Source organism: Triticum urartu, chromosome 2, assembly GCF_003073215.2.
Source record: "Triticum urartu cultivar G1812 chromosome 2, Tu2.1, whole genome shotgun sequence".
NCBI classification, from domain to species: Eukaryota; Viridiplantae; Streptophyta; class Magnoliopsida; order Poales; family Poaceae; genus Triticum; species Triticum urartu.
Genome location: NC_053023.1, coordinates 30,890,409 through 30,912,605, shown reverse-complemented (window position 1 = coordinate 30,912,605; position 22,197 = coordinate 30,890,409). Strand labels below are relative to the sequence as shown.

General features: G+C 42.1%; 2 protein-coding genes and 3 long non-coding RNA genes across 7 annotated transcripts; 3 read left to right on the top strand and 2 right to left on the bottom strand.

Annotated features, from left to right (window-relative positions):
• Nucleotides 1–9: 9 nt before the first annotated feature.
• On the top strand, nt 10–1,275 carry LOC125540835. Its single transcript, XR_007297393.1, has 3 exons — nt 10–117; nt 904–1,092; nt 1,211–1,275. It is a non-coding gene; the product is annotated as an uncharacterized LOC125540835 (long non-coding RNA).
• On the top strand, nt 1,274–2,537 carry LOC125534866. The gene is made up of 6 exons (XM_048697928.1): nt 1,274–1,335; nt 1,427–1,811; nt 1,914–2,048; nt 2,136–2,225; nt 2,322–2,493; nt 2,528–2,537. Exons 2-6 carry the CDS (start codon nt 1,493–1,495, stop codon nt 2,535–2,537), a joined length of 726 nt encoding a protein of 241 aa, XP_048553885.1. The 5' UTR covers nt 1,274–1,335; nt 1,427–1,492.
• Nucleotides 2,538–2,551: 14 nt separating this feature from the next.
• On the top strand, nt 2,552–4,001 carry LOC125540834. Of its 2 annotated transcripts, XM_048704378.1 has the most exons (6): nt 2,553–2,827; nt 2,911–3,093; nt 3,163–3,261; nt 3,355–3,423; nt 3,581–3,714; nt 3,904–4,001. In XM_048704378.1, the coding sequence occupies exons 1-6, from the start codon at nt 2,578–2,580 to the stop codon at nt 3,910–3,912; spliced, it is 744 nt and encodes a 247-aa protein (XP_048560335.1). In that variant the 5' UTR covers nt 2,553–2,577; the 3' UTR covers nt 3,913–4,001. The 2 variants fall into 2 exon arrangements, with proteins under 2 accessions (XP_048560334.1, XP_048560335.1); XM_048704377.1 differs by lacking the exon at nt 3,904–4,001 and having other exon boundaries at nt 2,552–2,827; nt 3,581–3,865.
• A 210-nt stretch (nt 4,002–4,211) lies between these two features.
• Nucleotides 4,212–9,490, bottom strand: LOC125540833. 2 transcript variants are annotated; one of them, XR_007297392.1, is made up of 7 exons: nt 9,278–9,490; nt 8,963–9,037; nt 8,495–8,843; nt 8,006–8,398; nt 7,659–7,915; nt 7,489–7,571; nt 4,212–5,008 (listed from the first exon to the last, which is right to left on the bottom strand). It is a non-coding gene; the product is annotated as an uncharacterized LOC125540833 (long non-coding RNA). The 2 variants fall into 2 exon arrangements; XR_007297391.1 differs by lacking the exon at nt 9,278–9,490 and adding an exon at nt 9,110–9,190.
• A 132-nt stretch (nt 9,491–9,622) lies between these two features.
• LOC125540832 lies at nt 9,623–10,581 on the bottom strand. Its single transcript, XR_007297390.1, has 3 exons — nt 10,194–10,581; nt 9,936–10,088; nt 9,623–9,841 (listed from the first exon to the last, which is right to left on the bottom strand). It is a non-coding gene; the product is annotated as an uncharacterized LOC125540832 (long non-coding RNA).
• Between the last annotated feature and the right edge of the window lie 11,616 nt (nt 10,582–22,197).

Below are 22,197 nucleotides of genomic sequence, written 5' to 3'. Positions count from 1 at the left end.
CCTCAATAGCCCCTCCGCGCTCCTGCCCGCCCCTGAGTACAACGGCGGCAGTTAACTCACTCGACGCCGCTGACCGAATCGGAAAGCTCAGCGGAGCGTGAAGCTGCATCGGGCGAGGTACATGTGTTCGCTTCCGCATTCTTCTTCCCTGTCTCTAAGATGAATCTTGCACTGTAGCTACTGTAGCTTGCATCTAATCTCGCATCTAATGGCATTTTTTACGGCGTGTTTGCATGCAGCTGCTAGCTCGTCCGTACGTGGCTGCAACACGATGGCCCCGGTGGAAGAGGGCGACGGCGCCGACCCAGATCGAGCCAGATCGGACGCATTGGTGGGCGAGGTTCCAAGGAGGAAGGGGAGCGGCCCGCACAAGCCGACGGGCTTGCAAGGCTCTGACGCAGATGACGTCCCCAATGTTCGCTGCGGCTTCACGACTGCGTACGTCGGCAGCCTCTCGCCCCTGATGTACGAACAGGTGAAACCAACTGGCCTAGCATCCCTGTTAACGACTCGTGCATCTGGTGGAGGAGACAACAAGATCTACTGGAGTTTGCTTATGAACATAGATACAGATAAAAAACCATGACATTTCCAAATCGCCAGGTTAGACCCATAAATGAAGCAGCTATAGAGTTTGTTACCGGGATAAAGTCAGGATCTACTCCCATCCCATTAGTATCACAAACCCTGCAAAGCGAGATCAATACAAATCGGGCTGCTGTTCTAGAACTACTTGGGATAAATCGGGTCGCAGAGGGAAGGGCCAAAAGAGGGGAAATCCAGGTTAAGGAGGTGCTGACAGTACTTAGGAACATAGATCCGCGTTCCACAACTAAAAAGGACTTGGACGCAACAAATGTCGGCTACACCCTCCTTGTGTGTGCAACGACGATTGCGCCGCAGGCCAGCTATGGATTAGTGCCTGACGAGGTGCTTCACTGTGTCATTAAGCCAGATAAAATCGGTTCATTTAACTAGGGGAAATTCATCATTGACCACATGATGCAGAACGCAAAAGATGTGCAGCTTCACTACAAAATCAAAAGCAAAATAGGATCGTGCCCAATGGGAGGATTTCAACTTTGTCTTCAGGTATGGAATAATGAAAAAAGCTCTTTATGATTGTGTGCTTTTCATCTTTGTGCATGATTACCAAAAAGTAGATGCAAAAGCTAAAGCAAAAGCTACTTCTTGTCCTCATCTTCTTCAGGTGTTCTTTGCGGAATGGATTGATTTTGAAAGCAACATGACAGCCAATATCTGGCCACTGCGTATAGCGGTGACACCCTGAAGGACATATTTACTCTAGCAAGGGATCCAGAAAAAAGATTGAAGGTGAGCATCGTTTCAAAACTATTCAATCTATTACATTAGGAAACTAACTAACGAGCTCTAACTAAAATTGCTCATGGACATGCACGAACAGACAAAACCTTTAACAAGGGCCTGTGAAGGGTCGTGGTATATCCATCCAATCTTGCTCCAGGGGTCCATGATTCCAATTCAGACAGTCAAGACTGCTGCCCATCACTACATCACTTCTAGAGTATGCACTCGGATGCGGAGCGCTGTGTTGCATTTTGCTGAAAATCACTGCCCTCCTGATGAAGTGTTGTCTGCTGAACACCAAGAGCGTTGCAAAACTCTCATTAATCGTATTTGTGGCGATCTCGAGGAAGCTGCTTCTCTGATGTATGATGAGTTCATGGCCTTGGTTGCCGCTACAGAAAAATCACGGTTGAGCACACAACGTGTCCGGCTAACTCCAAGCCCCTTGGTCGGCGCTACAAAAGCTCTTGTGGTTACTCAATGTTTGTTCCTGACAAAACCTCACTCCTTTTTCCTCCATTTCATTGGCACCGCTCAAAAATTACTAACCACTTGATTATATATGCCTTCCTTGCTTCTTCCAGCTACATTAGCAGGGCAGTTGGTGCAAGCTTCAACACACACCCATGAAGAACAATTAGCAAAGGCACGCATGGAGAAAAAGGACTGCATTGGCTCTGAATTACAAAAAACAAATTCCACCCCAAGATTCGTAACACGTGAGTCATGGAAAATTTGCTCTGCTCAACTTTGACATTTTAGCAAACAGCAGCAGAGTATCTAAAACTTCATGCTTGTTGATACAGCTCTGCAGACAGAGCTCCCTCAAGGATCGCCATTTGTAAATTCATGCACACGCACTCTTGTACAGATGGCCAAATCAGTCTCTCAAACATGTAATTAACATAACATACCTTTCATCCATCCACTGCCTTTTTAAAATGACAACTCACCACTGGCATTATGTCTACTGTTTGCCATCCCATCAACAGATCAACAACCTCCATGTGTTGAGAAGACTCCTGAAGCTAGATTGCCAGCACCTACCATTCCTGGAGAAGCAGAAACTCTCATTGTAACAAAGGTGCCCCTTGCGCCTCGTGCGCTTCGTTTCACTGATATATCTCCCGACAATGAGCCAAGCAAAAAAGGTACCAATCTACAGTTCAGACTAACCATTCTGTGCTACAAGTCACAGTTCAAACTAAGCATTCTGTCCACACTCTTCATATATCTGCAGGTGTGCCGATGTCAGCTCGTTTACCGCGGACACCTTATCATTTACGGAGCCGGAGGTATATCACTGAAGTCACTCAAAATCCCATGTGGACAATGAAACGTCCAAGATCGAATATTGTAATGATGGTAGACCCTAAGAGGCATAGAACATCAGAAGCAACTTCTGTTGATCAACCCCCTGACTATAAAACAGAGAAAGGTGCACCTGAGACAAAGCAGGCTGTTGGTGAAAAGGAAGTTGCCGGCACTTCTATAGAAGGTAGCAGAGTACACATTTTTTGTTGCTTGCTTACCTCAGCCTGCAATCATATAACTCAATTTGCATAAATCTACTTCTTACAGGGCAAGACCAGACTATGTGTAGTACACCATCAGCTAAAATTTGGTCTAATAAGAAAAAGCAATCAGATCCTGCTGTCGTGATTGCTTACAAAAGACGACAACGCACACCACGTACCATTTCTGGTGCAGCTGATCAGCAAGCTATACAAAATGCAACAACAGGAGGTGCATCCATGGACACAGGTACATGTCGCCTGCCTTCTCATTCATTCTATGTTCCGAAATGCTAAACTACACTGATCCTTCTTCCAGTTCCAGCAAGCACTTTGGCGGTGAATCAACCATTGTGGGATCTGAGCCCAGCAACTTCCGTACAAAAATCAACATATGGCATAGACTTGTTGTCACAAGGTAAAACTCTACGCTGTACCATTGATGTACCAACTGATCAAACAAAAAAAAAACTCCAGCTGCAAAAAATAATATGTCCTGCTCACCATACAATTGCCGGGGGGACTGGAGACATTACTAATGTTGAAGTGACTCCTACTCACACACTGCTCCGCCGTGAAGGTACGTTGTCGCTACTGTCCACTAACCATTCTGTCCTGTATGCACACACAACAAATCAATTATGTTTAGAAACCTATAAACAACTGTTCTCTGAGCATATCATGATTTCATATACATCATTGCTTTGACGCTCTTGCATAAAAATTCAAACTTGCAGCTATCAGAGATGATGTACACGCAGCAGAGTCAGAAACTCCAACAGAGACAAACAAAAACTCATCAGACCCAAGGCGGATTGCACATGAAAGCACTGTTCCAGCTGCACCTGTTGAAAAGCTAAAAGGAGCAGAGGTGCAAGCAAATGCATGGCAACTTGTATCTAATCACATAACTTTCAATAATTTTTTTTAGAACCATAAATGTGATGAAGCAAGGCTACCTGTATCTAACTTGTCGAGTTTTAAAATCTCCTTCTGCTCGCCCTGTACATATGTTATGCAATTAGTCAATGATTATAAAATTGTTCATACACCTGTGCAGATCACGTAAAGGTGAGGCCTCCTAAAATGAAATCTCTGGAAGCTATTGATGCTGACACATCTCTGGTAATCACTGGTATTCACCTTGAACCGGCGCATAAAGGTACATTCCATCCATCACCATGTCCTTCGTATTCCCATCTCCACTTCTCTTGCTTTCCAAATGATTATCCCATGCAAACAAAATTCTTGTTTCTCAAAACCAATGTACCATGTCATCCAGAATGTTTTTGCTGTACTATTGCTAACGAGAAGCGAGCTGTTATTCTTTGTGTACTATCATTGTCTAACTCACGTTTACTCCTGACATATATTGCAGACAATTCATCAGCTCCAAAAATAGAGCCAGAGATTCACGTAGCAAAATTTCTGAGGATAACAACAGATCCCCCCATTGATGTGGACAAGTGGTACAAGAAGATAAGAAAATGCACCATGAGTGAACGTTCCATGTGAGCATTACTCCTTGGCATACATTCATAACTTTTCAGAAAATAAGCTCTGCCGTCAACTACTCAGCTCAACATCACATCTGAACCTTTTGAAAAAGCATTCTAACCTGATAAACATCTTTATCATTAACAAATAACCCACAAGTGCACATGAAAAAATGTTATTCTGGTTCCAGGCTACCAAACAACTTAATCTCTTTATATCTTGCATCTTGATATGTACCTGCGAACTTTGAGCCGGTGCTTCCAATTGTAATATAAATATAACTGAAACTGATGGTGTGCTAACAACAGGAAATGGCTTTCAATTGACGACCCTTGCCACTTGGAGATGACTGGCCACTCGATCCTGCGGAACTATGGTGAAAATCAAAGCCTCAAACCAAACGGGATGTCAGCAGGTGTTTTGGCGCTAGACATGAAGGACAGCATACTATACAAATACAGAACTCCACGGTGGAGGAAGCTATTTCCCCCAAGCTTTGCGGTGAGTCTCAGCACAACACACTTCTCATATATGACACTTCCATCCTCGTCCATACCTCATAATGTTATTCATCTGTTAAAATCTATCCTACAGGAACAAGCCATCAACTGCCAGGACCAGCACAATACAGACACGCTCTTCTGGATGTTCAATGCAACAAACCTCCCCTACAAGATGGAAGAATGCAAAAAGGTAAGCAATAAAAACCAATACATTGCTTGTTACGAACTGAATGTTACACAATAAAACAATCTAAAAATATGAAAGACTGATATAACTCATCCATGATCCTTGTTCAGTTCATCGTGGTACACATTGTCGACGATTCATGGTGCCTCTATCAAATTGACATAGCTGAAAAAACTATGTTCATAATGGACCCCACTATGACCATGTCAGAAAAGGGAAGTATGGAGATCAAACATATGCGTACAGCTGAACTTATACTCAATTCCCTTTTCAATCGTCTTCGTGAATGGTATCCCAACTGGCATTTTTCAACATTTCCATGGAGTTACAAGTTCAACTATGGCATGCACCCCGGCTGCAGCAAGTACAGTCCACTATGCAATACCCCCATCATTCCTATATGTGTGCTCCTAATCCTAGTAACCTAATAAAGATGCAAAAACAAATGCAGAGCTGATAGTGGATTCTATGTGCTACACTACATAAAGGAGTTTGATGGAGATATCCTGCAAATAATTCCTACTGAGGTATGCAAAGTACATATTCAATAACTTTTTATGTTTCACTCCTCTCTACATCATCTTCAAGCATTTTCCGTCTATGTTTCCTAGGAAATCATTGCACAACTGAGGAAACAAATGGCTTATGAAGTCCTGATGATGAAAGGCAACAAGGCTGAATTGGCCAGCTACCTCTGCGGTGCGAAGCAGGACTAGGAAGAGTTGCTTGCTTCGAAAAGACAAACCAATATCAAACCTATGACCAATGGAAAAGGGTTGCATCTACTCCCTCTGTGCTGAAAAGCTTGCCCCTCAAATTGATGTTACATCCGTTTGAGTTACAAGCTTTGGACAAGCTTTCCTGTGCAGAGGGATTAATAATATCACCATGACTAAGTCACTCTACGCTTGCTCTCTGCTTTAAGACTTATCTCTATCTATTTATGCACTACGACTACCGGTACAAGTATTCCTATCTGGCCTTGCTGCCATGTAATCGACTACTATGCTGCATTGAACTGATATGCTATTATCTGGTTGACACTTCCAGTACAATGAATTTGCCTTATCTTATCTATACCAAAAAATTGCTACGCTAAATGTTATCTCAGCTATAACCCAGTATAATCAATTTGCCTTCTTGCTTAAACTTATCAAAATGCACGATATGATAATATAACCAGACATATTACCTATGGCCTGTTGACACATCTGCTATTGTGCATCTTTATATTTTTCTCAAAAGTCCATTTAAAAATGATGGAATGTAGTGCAAAACCACTGGGTCCGCGTTCACATACATGCCCATGCCCATTTCACCCTCATGCATAATCACGCGCAACGTTGGCAACTACCTACGAATCATGAATTTGTACATCTGAGCAAAACTACAAACTTCCACGATGGCACCTTGGAACGGTTTTATATGCGATCTCTTTCATATGCTCCTAAGTTGAAATAACACATCTATCAACAGTGACTCCGCATCATATTGAATTACCATCATAATCAAAACAAAACAAACGTAGGAAACTAAATCTCTTTTGGAAAACGGGAAGGACAATTACTCATTCATCAAATCATGACCCGTGAAAAATTCATGAGTGTACACCACCGAAAAGTTAAATAAAAAAAGAAACAAATCAAATTTGACTTTCTCGTATCCATCTAGACGCATCGTGTCTTTTTTAATTGTGTGGGAAACGTCGGGAAGCGACGAGGGGGACTGGTAGCAATCAACAGGAGACTGTGAAAAAAATGGTCAAACACACGGAAAGGGTTCTTTTGTTATAAATTCATCACGTCAATTTTTGTAGATATTTAATACAGATGCATCTGGAACAAAATGTTGCATGTTTTCATTCGTCACACAATTAGCGCATGCAGGAGATATTGCCATTTCAGAGGGGATCTTCCATGTAAGATATTTAAAATAATATTGAAACACTACCAACCAACAAGTCATAATAGTATCCTCTCCCTTGATACACATAAAATAAATCAAAGACAAGCAAATAATCAGACAGACCCAAGACAACCAAGTCCACACAAACTACTGCACCAGACTCGATACATGTCATACGTCCACACATTTTAAAACTAACATACCACACGAGAATTAAACCTAAGTTCATTTATTCAAGATAACTAGATATCCTCTGCCCACGACACCACATCAAAGCAATCCACCATTTTAAAGCAAATTGCGCGCAACCCACACAAATACACATGTCGTCATCCCTTGCCTCCTTCCAGAGCAGCACGCAAGACATCATCACCCACAATATTCCCCTGCTCATCCCGCAGACGGAAAAGCTCAAAAATAGTTGTCTTTCGGAAAGTGGCCAAATTTTTCTGCACATTTTATTGTCACGTGCAATCACACAAACAACTATCTTGAGATACAACAAAAAGGAACGTCATATGAGAAGACCAAGAAAAATGACAGATTCTCTTACCTTCGTCAGAGGCCACATCATCTTTTCACCATCGTACTGCCTGATCGCATGCAGCATGCACATACCAGACTCATCCCTGTCACCTATACAGACGTGTGCATACATCACCTCTCTGCCGAGCATGTAAAAAAATATGCAAAAAAATATCTCCGGCACAAAGTGTCATTTACCTTGTAAATACTTCCCGGGTTATGTTTGGGAATTTCCGGTTCCATCTGTCAGGTGTGTAGTGCCATTTTGCAAAGAACTTGTTAAGGCAACTAAATAGCACGTTGTGAATCTGTGACACCACCTCGTGATGGGTTGTATGTCGCTGCTCTGCTCCCACTATTTGAGCACACAAAGGATCCAGTATGTGAATCTCCTTCCTGATCATATCTCACATGTATGCTGCCCAGCCATGGTCAAGAATGGCTGGCACAAAGAACTGCAACAAACAACAAACGCTTGCATGAATAATACTTCTCCACATTGATGAAATTGCAAACTAGTTGACATAGACTGACCCAAAACTTACCGTCTGATATGCTGTGACATCATGATGAGACTGCGAAATTTGCAACTGAATAGCTTTTATATGCACAACTTTCTCCCCAGCAAGAGCGTGCGTCTGTTATAGACACAGTAAACAAACAAACATATTCCATGACCAATTGCAACCTGGCAAACATTTACAAGATATCTACCCAAAACCAGTAAAAAGGGTGTACTGACCGAGAAATCTGGTTCAAGTACTTCCCTCCATAGCATATACTGATTCACAGCGTGTGCACCAACATCAAGCTGATTAAACCTCCTGATTGCAAGCACAGCTACCTCGTGATCAAGAGGATGTCCCCCAATTAATTGTTGCTGAACACACGTAGCATTTAGCCGAAGCATCCGCGGGGTTTTATGCTCAATCCACATGCTGCAAAAATCACACAAACATAAGTGCGATTTATAAAATTGCTTTAACCGACTAACTGGCGATGTGAACTTTAAAAAAAGAACACCAGCATTATACCTGTCAAGGTCAAAATTGTTGTTTCCAGACACCCAGTTATAGAACTTATCCACCAAGGGGACTGGTGGGGGCTGAGCTAGACACCCACTCACCCATGGGTTGCGTGCAAAGCTTGCAGAAGTGGCATACTTCCTCTTTGGCAACGTAGCTACCATGGTCCCAAAATAAACAACATTGGGCTCTCCCTCTCCAATGTCGTACAGACAGTTAACCGTGTCCGTAATTACCCGAGCATATAATATAATCCTGTCTAATACTACATTCTTCTCTTCCATTTATCGGTCCTCAACAACTGGGTTATCATACACAGGGGCGTCGTTTGGCTGCTGTGATGACACCGGCCTCGTATCTGAGACAACAAACAAAACATACTAAATTAAACCATGTTGACAACAAGAACAAACATAATTAAAAGTCGACGACAGCATTTTGATGAGGTTAATATGACACATAAAAAAATTTGATCACCTTGCACATCGCAGGAATCAACCCGAGTCTTCTTCCCTGAATTACGTTCAAAATGGGCCTTGCTTGAACTACCACCTGCATGAACGAATTAAAGTTAACATACATCCTAAAAGGCTGACCTACACAATGTATGCACACCTACGGCACCTTCATCATCCGACATTTCGAGCCGCCGAGCAACCGTTGGGATCACCCTTGAATGCATGGCCTGAGCATCTGCACCCATAAAAACAATAACCATAACCAATCCTATCCTGATTGTTTTCAATGACGTCATATACTCATATTTAGTGGACAAAAATACCATCAGAGCACTTGGAAGATCCATCCAGTGTGACACACTTTGACAACCCGCGCGCTTGACAGCACCTACAACGATCCCGCACAAGTGATACAATTCTATCAGCAAAGCTAAGCATGTCAGACTGCATCCTACTCCGCAGCAACGACATGCTCAGTGTGCACTTTGCATTCTGCTGCTTCAGCATCAGGCTCAGCTCTTCAAGGACCTGCAGATTGCACAATGCTTGTCTTAAAAACCGATATCCATCAACATTTCAACAATAAAAAGTCATTGCATTACCCACCCAGAACCCCACCTAATTAGATGAACAAAACTTATCGGATCACCGTAGCAAGTCTGGCGCAATGATTTGCAAAATCCCTTGGCTCACGTGAATGATATGCCGACCTCACATCACCCAAATAGTCATCTGGTGCCGTCGTTGCATGCACACCCAAATCCGAAGTCCATTGGTCCACTCTATTAGGCACCCTTGGAACTGATTGCTTCACTGAACCTGATGATACATGGTAGTCAATGCATCCTTGGCACGTCGTGTCTGGCCGCGTGTACATAACTAGCTCCGCAGGCCGCACCTAGAAGCATGGAACAAAAAAACTTAGACAATCACAATCACTTCTCAACCTCGACCGAAATGAATTTTTAGACCAACAACTACAAAAAACATACCCCTGCAGGGACATAACCCCACTTCCCGTGCTTCATGCCATAAGCCATTATGATCATCTTCCGAAACCTTTTCTATTCGAAGCACTGCACGCGGGGCAATTCAGATGGCGGCATATTGAACAATCCAAGGTCAATGTTGTCCAGCAAGAAAAGCTGCCATGGATTATAATCAAGTAAGCAACAAGAATTCAATAGTACACACACATCGTTTCCTGAAAATCCACACCCAAACTATGAAAACCTAAAAAATGTGTTCACCTGGAAAAAAAGGTGGCACGCAAACATATGAACCGTTGCTGCTTTGCTTTGATAATCATTCTGCAACTTCACAACAGCTGACATCAATTTCTGCATAGCATACTCACACCAATTGAACTGCGGGATCAATTCTGGATTGGCCAGAGCACCCCAGAAATCAATGGTCATGGTGTCATGCTTGGTACACGGTGCTATCAAATAGCCCATGACAAAGATGACGAATACAATTTGAAAACAATCCTTTTCAATTTTACTCGAATCCTCTGAAATATCTCTACTTATAAAACCTTCAGCCGCCTTCAGATTATGAGCAACTGTACTGTCCATCCCAATTGACTGCTTGATGAAATTGATTGCAGATTGAGAAATTTGTGCATCCCTGCCACCCACATCTCGATTCCCGCATGGGATGCCAAAAACCTTGTGGAAATCTTCTGCTGTGAAACCAATTGTATTGTCATTATCAATGACGATTGCACGACACCGAGCATTCACCTTCCTCATAACCCAAGCACTCATCCTTAGGTCCAACTTGACAAGCATTGGGAGCTTCAGAATTGCACCAAAACCAATTTCGGTTACAAGCCATCTCTTGTATTCGTCAAATTTTGCAACCATCTCTACAACACGCTTAACTGACAACCGAGAAGTAATAACTGGCTGATGTTCTTCTGTCGGATCAAGTGCAGGCTCTCCCTCACCCACCGCTCCATCAGAAAAATCATGTTCCCCAAACTCTTCGTCCATCTACAATATTGCAACTGAATCACTACATGGATCTACTCCTCAATTCCAAGCTACAAAGTCTATATGCAAAACTACATGCCACAGCCGAAATTAGATCTGACGCCATGAAAAACGTACCAGCGAATACCCGGGCAACGAGGCGCCAAGCGCCGCACCCGAGCAGCTACTGCAAACCTCCCTTCAGAGCCGACGGAGAAGATACCTGCTTCACGAGATCCAGATCCAGCGACCTTTCTTTGAACTAAAGCTCCGGCTGTGATGTCTCTGACTGGATAGCCATTCAGATGCGGATAAGGGGGTAGGTGGTCGAGCACATCGGACAAGGCTCCGGGCGATTTAGATACCAAGGGATGCACGGGCCAGGCCAGTCTACGCACGACGGGCCAGCCCACCAGAACGGACAGCCCAATCACTTTGAGGGACGAGGAGTACTACTGTTACACGCTTGTTTCACCTCCTATGCGTTAATATTACTGACCGGATATTAAAAATCAAAAAAACTTGTGCTTGAAGAATGTTAAACAGCATGTGCAAAAAAATTAAGCAGCATGTGCAAAAAAATGTTCAAAAGTGTATAAATAAAATGTTTCTCTTGCCTAAGAGTGTATACCAATTATATACAGCATGTGTGAAAGGAGTTAATCATTACTTATAAAAATTATCAAGCATTTGAATAATGGTGAAAACAAGTATTAAAAAAATATTATTGGCCAATTTAAAAAATGTAAATGCATAAAAAAAAGAACGGCCACCCATGAAAAAGCAACACTTCTGTTTAAAATATTTATATGTGTTTATAGAAAATGTTGCAATAATAAAAGATGTAATTCTTTTATTTTCAAAAAAAATCATTATCAGTCAATTAAAAAACATACTAAAAAATATGCATCTAAAAAAATATGGACATATATAAAAAATATAAACTTGTATTTTAACAAATATATCTTTGCCGTACAGGAATAAATGTAAAAACTAAATCTAAGTAACACAAAAGGAATAAAAAAAATTATGCCTGAATATCTGCATACAAACAATGGTTAACCATGTTGGTGACCATCCGTTTCATACATGCACGCCAGCTCCTAAAAATCACGGCTTAAAATGCAAAAAAGAAAAATGACATTCATGCTGAAAAGCCTTCTCTCAAAACTCCCATTCTGACAGGATAAAAAAAGACATATTTCACACACCGTAGGCATCATCATTCATAGTATCACATAGGACATTACATCTGCAGCTCGTCCACACTTAGCACTACATGGTTACAGCGTCACGTCCACACATCGACCAACTAGAAAAGCATAACGTAATTTTGCATAACACTAAGCCTATGCCTAGTTAACCACTCTGCCGTCTCGGCCAGATAAGAACGGCCACGTCGCCTAATTAACCAGGCGCAGGACAACATCTGCCACGAGCAACAGCAGAATTGCCACCCCAATTACCAGGTTTGCTACAGATACCACCAGGTTGATGGAGGCGGCGTTGGCGACTGTCACACCTTGCCGACCGGCAGCTGGAGCTGCCACGAGCATATATCCTGCGACCGCACTAGCAAACGATGCAGCCTGCGACGCCTCCAGCGGCCCATTTTGCTGCACCGGCTGGCCGTGATCAGCTTGCACAACTTGAGCTTCGACAGCTTGCCCATCCTGCATCTGACCCGGACCGATTTGACCCACAGCAGCTTCTCCTCCTTCAAGATTGGCCAGATGCGCTGCATAGCCTTCCTGCCACCTGTAGAAATCGCATCCGCCTGCTGAAGGCTGCAATGGATCCACAAGAACACGTACCTCGTGATAATCTACCCAGCTAAACATCTCAAAAAACACCCATACCCAATCCAAGAAACTGGACTTACGTTGTGATTCCGTCACTTGTAGAAACGCTGACCGGCGTTCTGCCCGCGCCTAGCAACGTAGGTCACCACGTTCCTGCCGCAATCCGGACAAGGCACGATTGGCAGAGCAGCTGGATCCGCCATCTTCGATACCTAGGGATCTATCTGCTCTGATTTGGTGCGACCTAGAAGAAACTGTGGGGCAAGTCTAGGGTTTCGTCTTGCGATTTGGGAATCGAATGGGGACCAGATCCAGAAGGGCCCGTGGATTGCGTTAAATACATCCAGTGGGCCGCCAACTACTTACTGTACCTCACCGTTACAGGCCGTCTCGTACTTCCCGTACACACAAGTCTAGAACAGTAGACAGACGACGCGTTACATAAACACCGTGAAATCCTCGTCTAACGCCCGAGCCACCAATGTCTCTTGCCCGTTACATACGCACATTAACTGTACTCACCCGTTGCGTACAATACAGCGGGCCCCTCGCGCCTCCAGCCGATCGAACGCATACAGATTCCGAGAGCGCGCGAGCTCGTCCGCGCCTAGCAATTATCGCACCAAAAAACGGTGGGTTAGTATTTGAATGTAAACAATGGCCAGTGCGTATATACACTGCATTTCAGGAGATATTGCTCATTAATCCCAAAAGATACGAATCCAGTATTAAATTTTGATTTTTATTTTGGGAGAGAGCAAGATAGAGCGTTTTTTGAGCATCAGTACAGACATAAATGCTCATATACACGCGCATACACTCATCTCTATGAACGCACACACGCATCCCCTACCCCTATGAGCACCTCCGAGAGACTGAGTCAGCATATCATTTTGAGATTTTACGAAGTCACCGTAGGCGCCTCGTAGTCGACGGGAACGTCTCCTCCCACTGAAAGCGTATCGCCGGAATTTCTGAAATAAATCCAGGATAAATGCGAGCATCAGAATTTGAACCCTGGTGGGTTGGGGATACCACTGTCCACCTAACCATCTCAACCAGAGGTTGATGTGATTTTGAACGGACGGTGGAGAGGTTGGCTGGCTATGAGGCCTTTCGTCCCTTGGCCCCCTATAAATACCTGGGCATACGGTGGTACAAGGCACACCAACAGCAGTCTCAAGCAGCAAGAGCTCCATCTCTCCTCCTATTCCACGATAAGCGCTAGCTAGCCTCAAGGCCTCAATTCCTTCCTTTGTTTTTCTGCCTTGTTTGTCTCCCGACAAGTCGTTGTTTCTGTGTCCATGCTTTCATGATTTACAGATAATTAAGATACTGATTAAGTGCTATGCAAGCACATGTACGATGAAACCGAGTACATTTTGATCTATGTAGCAAAATACATTTTATGTTATTATTGTTGACATCTATTTGTATATGGTTCCATATATACATGTTGCCATTGGCATTGTTTCTTTGCTTCCCTATGTTTTTTTTCGTTTCTTTTGTATGCGCGGTTGCTATCTAGCCTCATATTTTGGGTGCTATATATTGCAAAGAAAAACATGGCAATTTGTCCATGTGTAGCACAGCACAGTCAACCTCTGTTTTTTTATTCATTCAATGTGCCACATTTCTTTTGCTTGTGTTCATCATTTTTTATTTTTTTATCAGAAGATAATTCATTATGATTTTTGTTTTAATTCTTCTTGGGAATTGCAATCTCTGTGCATATATTTGGCTTGTATGCTACATGTTACTTCAAAGAACATGTGAAATCATACATGTATAGCACAGTAGATCTCTTTTATTTTTGTCATGCAAAAAGTATCAACAATTGATGCTGGAGCTCGATCGTTCCCCTGTTCCTCCATAATAAGCTCTAAATCTGGTCTTAAGGTCCCCATTCCTTCATTTGTTTTTCTGTCTTCTTTTCTCATCCGACTTGTAGTACTTTCTGTTCTGTGTACATTCTTTCCAGACAAGAGATTGATCATTAATAGGTTTCATACATGTCTATGGTGAAACAAGTACAGTTTGATGATGTTGCACGATTTTGTTGTTGTTTATGTTGTTGCTGTTGTTGGCATCCATGTATATGCACCTAATAACAGCAACAACAAAAACAATAACGAAATTCTGCTACATGTCTAGGGTGCATAATAATGGATATTGATTGTGCTACACAAGGATTGATTGTTGGGGTGTCAGCTGATGATCATGCCATGGAGGAGTTCATGAGCGCTGGGGCTGATTCCTTCGTGCCCAAACCAATGTGGATTGATTGTCTTGGGTCTATAATTCAGGAGGTCATTAATAAGAAAAAGAATGCCATGAAGTACCACATCCAACTTGCTCAAGGGGTGGACGAATAAAGTTTAGATGATCGATCAATGTTCTATTCCACTGGTATTGTTGTGTTGTCTGTTTTATCGCTAGAGTTTCATGTTAAAGGTTGGTTGGCGTTAGCAAGAAGAACAACAGAGACAACCTATGATTATATGTGATCAATATAACATGTAGCTCTTTCAGTTTCAATCCAGTAACTTTTTGTTAATTTGTATACGAGAGATTTATAGCTTTGTTAACACATACCGTTACAAAAGTAACAATTTGAGAACCAAAGGCGGCTCCTCGACTCTGAGACTTTGCCAAAAACATAAAAGAGTTGGCGCCGGCTCGGGAGCTATGGGTGGGTCGACGGCAAGAAAACCGGCTCCATTTTTAAGGCGGAATTGTAGAAATTTCTTCGTACATTATATTTTATGTATTTTGAGTATAAAGAAAAGTCCACTGTACATGATTACCAAGGAGCTAAACATAGAAACCAAAAAAGAACAAAAAGGACCGTACAAAGCAAGTCTACAAGACTTAACATTTTACAAAAGGATTTAATCCATTCATCAAAACCCTGATACTTTTTTTTCGATGCACTCTGTATTCCATCCACTGAAGCTGCTCTTTAAATCTCCTTCTGCATGAATATAGATAGACTTAGTTGGCGGGCTTTGAAAATGAAATGATTTCTCGTATTCCAAACCGCCCAGCGGATAAGCACAATTATATCCAGAAATGAATGACATTCAAGTGAGCTTTAATTAAGCTGATAGATCTGCCCCTGAATGTCACTGGGTATAAGTTGAGAGTTCTCACACAAAATTATCCGGATACACCAAGTGACTTTTGCTTCGTCTTTTTAACATTCATACGAGTTGCATTGTATTATATTTTATTATTTTCTTCAGTTCATATATGTGCATAGATACATGCAAGGATGACATTTCTGTGGTCAAATATTGCTGACGATGAATATCGCTATAGCTAGTAAAATTTTCTTGACTGGCCACATACTGTACGCAATTTATGTCCAGTACACAATTCTTTCCCGTTTTCTCACATACTATGACAAATTTAATGGTTAAAATCACGGACTTAGATATATTCTTGATCCTAAGATATCACCTTTTGACCATGGGGCATACAAGTCTGGCCCACGAGAGCAGCTGAGTATGTATTCAATTGGATCGCGAATGCTGATGTCCCGAGTTTGCCGGACTTATGCATATTAATATGTGAATCTGTGCTGATTCTTTTTATTCAACAATCTGCATGTTTGCTTGATGTACAAAAACCTTGTGTAGTATGAAGTAGGATTATTCTCGTCTTATGTGGCAATTATTTACTCTCAAAACCAATGTAGAGCTTGTACTTGCGATTATTATTGTCCAACATGACATATATAAAGCTATTATCATATAATCTTTTATTAAGCTATTACCATATAATCTTTTATTCTTCTCTGTTATAGCTAATAGGAGGCATTGTTCGCACTCACATGATTGTGCACATGTGTCGTAGCACATATAAATTGATTAATGCTCTTTCTTATAGGATTGACTATCAAGGATTTTTGGCAAGTTGATGACCGAACTATTGTCTTTGTTGCAGATCCAACCTTTGGTTTGATACTTCTGTATTAAAGATAATATCACAGTACACTTAGTTTTTCCTTTGCCATGGCTATTTTGTTATCTGAATAACGAAACGGATCTCCCATATTGATTGCAAATTTTAGTATATTGCTCTAATGAAGTTCAGATCACTAGTAGAAAAAGGGCCATTTGTCCCGGTTCATAAGGGTCTTTAGTCCCGGTTTTGACTAAAGGGTTGGTACTAAAGGCCCCCCCTTTAGTCCCGGTTCTTATACGAACCGGGACTAATGGTCATCCACGTGGCCGCTGCCTGGAGCTCCACCTTTGGTTCCGCCGGGACTAAAGGAATTTTTTCGATTTTTTTTTGAAATTTTTAGAATTTTTTTAATTTGTTTCTTCTGATTTTTTAATTTTTGAATTATTTTACAATTTAATCTCTAACCACCCCTCATCACTGCTCAATTTAACCTCTAATTTCTAATCACCCCTCATCATTCCAAATCATCTAACTTCCCGACCAGTCACCCATCCTCTCACTACCCCAGTCTGAGCACGCTTAATTTTCGGGTTCTATTCTCCCTCGTTTCCAAGTCTACACTTATTGTTTTCCTAACAATATTAAGATGTCAATCCTATTAACCCTTAGGAGTTTAGCTTGAGTATGAAGTCACACATTTCACTGTTTGAGTTTGAAACTATTATTCTAAAAAACAATAATTATTTAGTAACATTAATATTTCTTGAATAAGTAGTTTGACCATGGTTTGACCATAGTTTGACCAGATTTGACCAAAATTCAAAAAAAACTGAAATAATTATTTAGTAACACTAATATTCTTGAATAATTATTTAGTACCACTAATACTTCTTGAATAAGTAGTTTGACCGGATTTAACCAAAATAAAAAAACAGAAATTTGAGCATAACTTTTTTTTCCTTTTAGAATTTGAGGATTCTAAAAATTTGCAAACAGGCCGCAGGCGGTCAAAATCAGATGCGGATTTTCGTGCTGAACATTTTGATATATTATATGTTTTTTTCGATATCGTATGCAAAAGTTATAGCCGTTTTACTTTTTCATAACACTTTTTTGCAAAACAAGTCCAAATTTATGTTTTTTAATTTTCCTAGCTAGTAGATGTAGTAACATAACTACATCTCAAAGAATTTTAATTTTTGAATTTTTTTATCATTTTCTTTTTTTTTTCAAAACTGAAATGGCGATACGGGGGGGGGGGGGGGGGGATAATTTGAAAATTGAGGCATTAGTCCTAGTTCGTGGCTCCAACTGGGACTTAATGTTAGACCTTTAGTCCTGGTTGGAGCCATGAACCGGGACTAATGCCTCAATCCCTTTAGTCCCGGTTGGTGGCACGACCAACACTCTCAGGCAGCACTCCATTGGCCCGAGAATGCTATTGATTTAACATATGCATGTCTCAAATAAAGGAGGCGAGTCTTGGGACCAACATTTGGTGCACATGGTTGAATGTCTCGCTCCCATATCCTTGTTCTTCGGACGTGTTTGGACGCTGATGTCTACTACACAACCTTCTTCTTGTAGACGTTGTTGGGCCTCCAAATGCACAGGTTTGTAGGACAGTAGCAAATTTCCCTCAAGTGGATGACCTAAGGTTTATCAATCCGTGGGAGCCGTAGGATGAAGATGGTCTCTCTCAAGCAACCCTGCAACCAAATAAAAAAGAGTCTCTTGTGTCCCCAACACACCCAATACAATGGTAAATTGTATAGGTGCACTAGTTCGGCGAAGAGATGGTAATACAAGTGCAATATGGATGGTAGATATAGGTTTTTGTATCTGAAAATATAAAAACAGCAAGGTAACAAGTAATAAAAGTGAGCGTAAACGGTATTGCAATGCGTTGAAATAAGGCCTAGGGTTCATACTTTCACTAGTGCAAATTCTCTCAACAATAATAACATAATTGGATCATATAACTATCGCTCAACATGCAATAAATAGTCACTCCAAAGTCACTAATAGCGGAGAACAAACGAAGAGATTATTATAGGGTACGAAACCACCTCAAAGTTATTCTTTCGGATCAATCTATTCAAGAGTTCATACTAGAATAACACCTTAAGACACATATCAACCAAAACCCTAATGTCACCTAGATACTCCAATGTCACCTCAAGTATCCGTGGGTATGATTATATGATATGCATCACACAATCTCAGATTCATCTATTCAACCAACACGAAGAACTTTAAAGAGTGCCCCAAAGTTTCTACCGGAGAGTCAAGACGAAAATGTGTGCCAACCCCTATGCATAAGTTCACGAGGTCACAGAACCCGCAAGTTGATCACCAAAACATACATCAAGTAGATCACGTGATATCCCATTGTCACCACAGATAAGCACATGCAAGACATACATCAAGTATTCTCAAATCCTTACAGACTCAATCCGATAAGATAACTTTAAAGGGAAAACTCAATCCATTACAAGAAAGTAGGGGGGGGAGAAGCATCATAAGATCCAACTATAATAGCAAAGCCCGCGATACATCAAGATCGTGCCAAATCAAGAACACGAGAGCGAGAGAGATCAAACACATAGCTACGGGTACATACCCTCAGCCCCGAGGGTGAACTACTCCCTCCTCGTCATGGAGAGCGCCGGGATGATGAAGATGGCCACCGATGAGGGATCCCCCCTCTGGCAGGGTGCTGGAACAGGGTCCCGATTGGTTTTTGGTGGCTATAGAGGCTTGCGTCGGCGGAACTCCCGATCTAGGTTTCTTTCTGGAAGTTTGGGTGTTATATAAGAGGTGTTGGAGTCGGGAACAAGTCAGGGGAACCCCGAGGCGGCCACGAGGCAGGGGACGCACCCAAGTGGGGTAGGGCGCGCCCCCACCCTCGTGGTGGCCTCGGGGGATCTTCTGGCCCACTTTCGGTACTCCTTGGGCTTCTTCTGGTCCAAAAATGATCTCCGTCAAATTTCAGCTCAATTGGACTCCGTTTGGTTTTCCCTTTCTGCAAAACTCAAAAACAAGGAAAAAACAGAAACCGGCACTGGGCTCTGGGTTAATAGGTTAGTCCCAAAAATCATATAAAATAACATATAAATGCATATAAAACATCCTAGATGGATAATATAATAGCATTGTACAATCAAAAATTATAGATACATTGGAGACGTATCAGACGCGTCGGCGGGTGTTTACAACGTCGGAGGTATTGCCGTTAGAGATGCCCTTAGTCGCAGTACACATGTAAATGGGTATAATTCGTGTATATTTCGTTCACATTAACTCATTAAGCCAGCTCGATTGATATATTGGGGCCATGGCACACATACGGTATCCAATTAATGGTAGATGATAATATAAGAAATCAGATCTGGCGAATTAACCACCCAATGCCCACCCTGCGTCTGTGATCGATCTGGAACGAGCTCCCTGCCATTCCTGCAAAATATAAATTCCCTGCCACAGTTAAACTAGTTGCAAAATATATGATGCGCGATCTCCAGATTAATTGCCTGTGGGTCGGTGTTACAGAACCATGTCGAGACAAATACTCCCTCCATTCCGAATTACTTGTCGCGGGTATGGATGTATCTTAGTTCTAGATAGATCCATTTCTGCGACGAGTAATTTGGAACGGAGGGAGTAGTATAGTATGATGTGTGATCTTCTGATGCCATTTTAAGTAACCTTTGACACCAAAAATCTTTGGGTCCTTTGATACATGTATATTTTTTGACAAAGGAATATATTAATATCGCGAAGATACTAATTACACCAAGCCTCTGTACCAACAAGATGTCCAAAGGCATCAAGGATACACACAACCAAAAAAAGAAGTAAAAAGAGCAAGAAAAAGACCCCGCCACGATGATCAATCACTAGCATCAACAGCACTCTAACCACCACCGAAGACAACACCCTGATTACAAAACAGGTTCTCAAAAAGTAACGCCTCCAAGAAAGAAACAATGCATAAGCTTTGTCATTGCCCGATTGAAGATTTTGGGTTTTCACCTTGAAGAAAGTCCAAATTCACCAAAAATAATGCCTTCAACAAGGTTATTGCCAGGTAGAACCAATAAAGGCCAGACCTTGGATTTTCACCCTGGAAGTCGAGACTCGGTACTCGAGGAGCACCACCAAAAATGCAGCTCTCCAGTGCTACCGCCCCCGCTTGCCGAGGCCGCTGTTGCAAGACACCAAACACCTGGCACACAATCTTCATCACATTCAATACACCCTTCCGCCAAAGCTTCAAGACTCCAATTGCAGGCGCCATGACTTTCTCCACCTCTATCAATGCGTGGGGAATCTTGACTTAGACATGTCCCATGACATCGATAAGAAAGCGAAGCTTCGCGCCGCGCCCTCTTAAGCCGTGTTGGCTGATAATAAGAGCATGCACGACCGGAGCCTTTCCGATTCATATATCCAGGGCGACATACGCCAATCTGTATAGATCTCCAACGGGGAAGACCGAAACTCGTTAGCGGCCAGATCGAAGAGGTCCAGAAAGACGACTTGATGAAAGAAGAGTGCTAGGGCCAAACCACCATTAATAGGCCGGAGCCAGCAGCCCCCACGCCGCCCTCCTCTCGATCCAGACCTGCAGATCAGCTACGTACTTCCACACAAGCTTCCCAACCGTCTGGATCATGGCTGAGTCGTGCAGATTAGCTCCGCACAAGCCTCCCAACCGCGCCGCCATTGATCAAAGGCCATGGATGACGGATCTAGACGGGAGCCCAGACCCACGGCCGGCTGCCGCTGCCCACTGCGACCCGCCTCCGTGGCCATCGTGGCCATGGGTTGCCGCACGGAGTCCACCTCGCCTATGTGAACAACGGTAGGGGACGACCCGGGCGGGCTGGGCCAGTCCGTACTGTGGGCTGATGGCCCAAATGCAGAGTGGGTCTTTGCTATTTTTCTTTTCTTTTATTTATGTTTATTCTTTCTGTACTATTTTGCATTTTCTTTTAATATCAAGTGATTTCAGTTGTAGATGAAACTTGTCACATAAATAGTAGGCAATGTTTTGAGCTATCCCACCAAGCTTTAATTTATTTTGAAACTTTTAAATATTTTTTAAAATCGAAATGGATCAATTTAATGTTGATGGTTCTGTTTAAATGGTATTAAGGGAATTTAAATAACTCAAATGATGTTGGTTTCTTCATGACAATTACTTAGTAAATATTTGCAATAACACCAACATTTTTGTTTTACTGTTTGAAGAAATAATAAATTGACTTGCAATTTGAATTTGAATTTGAGTTTAGTTTTTTTTATGAAGGGGCAATAATCTTAGCAAAATAAGATGGCATGTCACCATTAGGGTGAAATCACTTAGCTTAATTATAGGGGCGTTACAGTACCTGTAGTATGATAGTGACATGATGTTGACACTTGAGCAAATCTTGAACATACCACTTGTATCCCCTCTTAATAGTGTGGGATCCTTGTAACTCAAAATTTATATAAAGGAGTATACGCTTCTTCTCTATTGTCATCTTCTTGAGTCATATCTCGTTTTATGCGTCCATGAT

Bases quoted from the DNA above. Each gene is read 5' to 3' on its own strand.
- LOC125540834 (XM_048704377.1), top strand. From the start codon at position 2,578: ATGTCAGCTCGTTTACCGCGGACACCTTATCATTTACGGAGCCGGAGG. The intron at 3,262-3,354 runs GTAAAACTCTAC...CTCACCATACAA, and splicing joins CATAGACTTGTTGTCACAAG to TTGCCGGGGGGACTGGAGAC. The intron at 3,424-3,580 runs GTACGTTGTCGC...TCAAACTTGCAG, and splicing joins CACACTGCTCCGCCGTGAAG to CTATCAGAGATGATGTACAC.
- LOC125534866 (XM_048697928.1), top strand. From the start codon at position 1,493: ATGATTCCAATTCAGACAGTCAAGACTGCTGCCCATCACTACATCACT. The intron at 2,049-2,135 runs GTGAGTCATGGA...TTGTTGATACAG, and splicing joins CACCCCAAGATTCGTAACAC to CTCTGCAGACAGAGCTCCCT. The intron at 2,226-2,321 runs GTAATTAACATA...TCCCATCAACAG, and splicing joins CAAATCAGTCTCTCAAACAT to ATCAACAACCTCCATGTGTT.